Source organism: Fulmarus glacialis, unplaced genomic scaffold (genome assembly GCF_000690835.1).
Source record: "Fulmarus glacialis isolate BGI_N327 unplaced genomic scaffold, ASM69083v1 scaffold8080, whole genome shotgun sequence".
NCBI lineage: Eukaryota > Metazoa > Chordata > Aves > Procellariiformes > Procellariidae > Fulmarus > Fulmarus glacialis.
This window is the reverse complement of record NW_009185744.1, coordinates 1,996-4,688: the sequence shown is the minus strand read 5'-3', so window position 1 is coordinate 4,688 and position 2,693 is coordinate 1,996. Positions and strand designations below refer to the sequence as shown.

The 2,693-nt window shown below is 55.9% G+C and overlaps 1 protein-coding gene across 1 annotated transcript in view; it reads left to right on the top strand.

The window, feature by feature from the left end:
* Positions 1-1,357, top strand: part of ANO9 (anoctamin 9) — a gene marked incomplete at its 5' end in the record, with an annotated part of 12,753 nt that extends 11,396 nt beyond the window's left edge. The window contains 3 exons of the mRNA XM_009576648.1: positions 36-129; positions 280-392; positions 1,330-1,357. Of these exons, the coding sequence (XP_009574943.1) occupies positions 36-129; positions 280-392; positions 1,330-1,357 (235 nt within the window). The remainder of the gene's footprint in view (positions 1-35; positions 130-279; positions 393-1,329) is intronic.
* Between the last annotated feature and the right edge of the window lie 1,336 nt (positions 1,358-2,693).

The following is a 2,693-nucleotide window of genomic DNA, read 5'->3' as shown; positions in this document are numbered from 1 at the left end:
GGGCCTGGGCTGGCACCGACGGGGCTGTGCTGCAGGTACCGGGATTACAGGAACGCGGACGACTACAGCTACACCGTCCAGTTCTGGCACATCTTCGCAGCCCGGCTTGCCTTCCTCATCCTCTTTGAGGTGAGCACCTGGGGAGGCAGGAGGAGGCTGGGGCAATCAGGGGGACGGCAGCAGGGGGAAACGGGCTGGGTCCGTGCCACTCGCGCGGGCCACGTTAACCAGCCCAGGGAGCTCCTCACTGCCCATGGCGGCTCCCTTTGCTTTCTGCAGCACGTGGCTCTGTGCATCAAACTGATTGCAGCCTGGTACGTTCCCGATGTCCCTCAGTCGGTTAAGAATCAATTTCTGGACAGAAAACACAGCAGCCTTCGTAAAGAACTGAGGTGGGTGATGCCCCAGAAGATGCCGGGGCTGCTGTGCTCAGAGACAGCACAGCCTCCAGCGGGAGACCTGCCTGGCTGCAGGATCCATCTGCTCCAGAGCCCCACGACCAGGCTAACACTCACCACCGCAGGCATGGAGAAGGTGGGGCTGTGAGCTCCTGTCCTCAGGGCAGCTCCTCCACCACCCTTTTCAGGGTAGCTTCTCCCCCAGCTTTCAGCCCAGCCTCTACTACCTGGCACCTACAGCAGAAAATGTCCTTTCTGAGATGAGCTGCATTACCCATTAATGAGGATCCACCTCCCTCCATGCCTGTGGCCTCGCTCACTAGCCCAGATGCCTGGCTTTTAGGCACTCAAGGCCAGTGAAATGAGTCCCACCTGAGGCAATTCAATACTAAAGCTCAGTGGAAGGATCTGCTTGGCTTTGGCTTTTCCTTCAGAAAAAGAAAAGCTCCAGGTAAAAACAAGGAGCAATTTTGCCCAAATTTTCCATTTAAACTTTGTTTAAAAAAATATTAAGTATTTCAGCTGGAAACAGAACCAATGTAGCTGAGAGTCGTAGGCTGGGCCACCCTGGTGCTGCTGTCCTTCATGGACAGAGCCCCGCTTTGGAGGGGGGCTCAGCCTGCCCCTCTTCACAGCCACCTTGTCCCAGCTGCCACCCCGTCCCAGGTGCCACCCCAAAATCCAGGTGAGAGCAGAGGCGAGCAGGGCTCAGGAAGCACCACGCTGCCACAGTTCAGCTTTCAGGCTCTGGCTTCCCGTTGACAGCGGGATTTCCCACAAACAGGGATTTTCCACAAACAGTGTGTCATTCTTTCTCCATTTATTTTTGGCAAAAGGCCCTGTTCCCACTCTGAATGTTTTTCCACACCTCCCCATTGCTTCCCGATTCGGACAGTTCCCTTCCATGACACCCCTCTCCTTTCTCCCCCAGCATGATGGAGTACTCCACCGAGGTGTAGCCACCGCTCCCCCAGGAGAATGAGAAACACGCACTTGAGCCCCCCTCCCCAGCCCGGCAGTGCCGCCGGCGTGGGAGGGACCACCGCGGCAGTGCCCGCGGAGACGGGCCACGTGCCCCGGCTGTGACCGAGCTTGGACTTGAACTGGGAAGCGACGACATGATGGTGGCTTCGCCAGAGCAGGATGCTTTCTGACTCGCACGGCCATGAGGAAGAAGCACGTCGCGGCAGAGCCAGGGATGGTGCCTTCCCAGCACGCCGAGCAGCTGGGGAAGAGCTTTGGCACTACGGACAAACCACGGTGCAGCATCCAGCCGCCGTCGGGCGAGCAGGAGATGACCTGGCTTCCTCGTCAATCATGGCCTTAATGTGTAACTTGGTGTCACAGGAAAAGCCAGTTCCCTCGTTCCAGGTTCCCTCCAGCTCTTTTTTTGTACTTTGGCCCCTTCTTCCTTTGCCTTCAGTGACCTCCCTGCTCTTGCACCGCCAAGAAACTTGAGTCCTTCCTCTTTCACCACAGCCAGCACAATCTTCCTCTCGGCACGACTACCACGTGGCTGTAGCTCCAACCTGCTGTTTTTACGGATGTTGGAAATTTGCAGTTGCTAGCCTGACTGCATTTTGCTCCGGGCTCAGCCGAGCCTCTGCATCTGCCCTAACCACACCTGACAGTTGTGCCTGGCTCAACTACCATGAGCAAAATGATAAATAAACGTAACACCCGCGCAGACACAAGCAGCCAGATCTTCAGCTGCCGCTGAGTCACTGTGTTCACATTGGTATCATTCCTGCCTCCCTCCTTTGCCATCCACATCACGCAAAGAAATCATCCCCCCAAATCGTTTTTTGTTTTACCGTAGATAATCAAGAAAGGCTGGAGCTGAAGCGCCTGTGCGTAGCCCATAGCTAGGGCTGACTGTGGGTGCTGGCTGGTGAGACAATTAGAAGAAGTTGGCACTTTGGCCATGCGCAGTGGGAAAACAACCTGTTAGATGTGCTGGGGTAACAGAAATACTGAGCTACACAGAAAATCCTCAGTGATAAGGCTAGCAAGGGTTATCTCTTGCTCCAAAACACAACCTGCTAGCCTAAACCCGAGCCCCGCCCGCCTGGTATTTCTCCACCTCTTCCCTTACAGCCCTGCAGTGCTGGCAGCGGCCGCCCCCTTCTCCCTACAACTGCAGCAGAGAGCAGGGGCTACATCCCATGGCTGGACTGCTGTCGCAGCCAACACTGCGACTTTTCTAATATACGCGCATTCCCGGCCTCTTAGCTTTGCTCTCTGCTGGGTCTACCTTTAGCGATTCGTTTTGTGACCCGAGGCGGAGTTATTTGT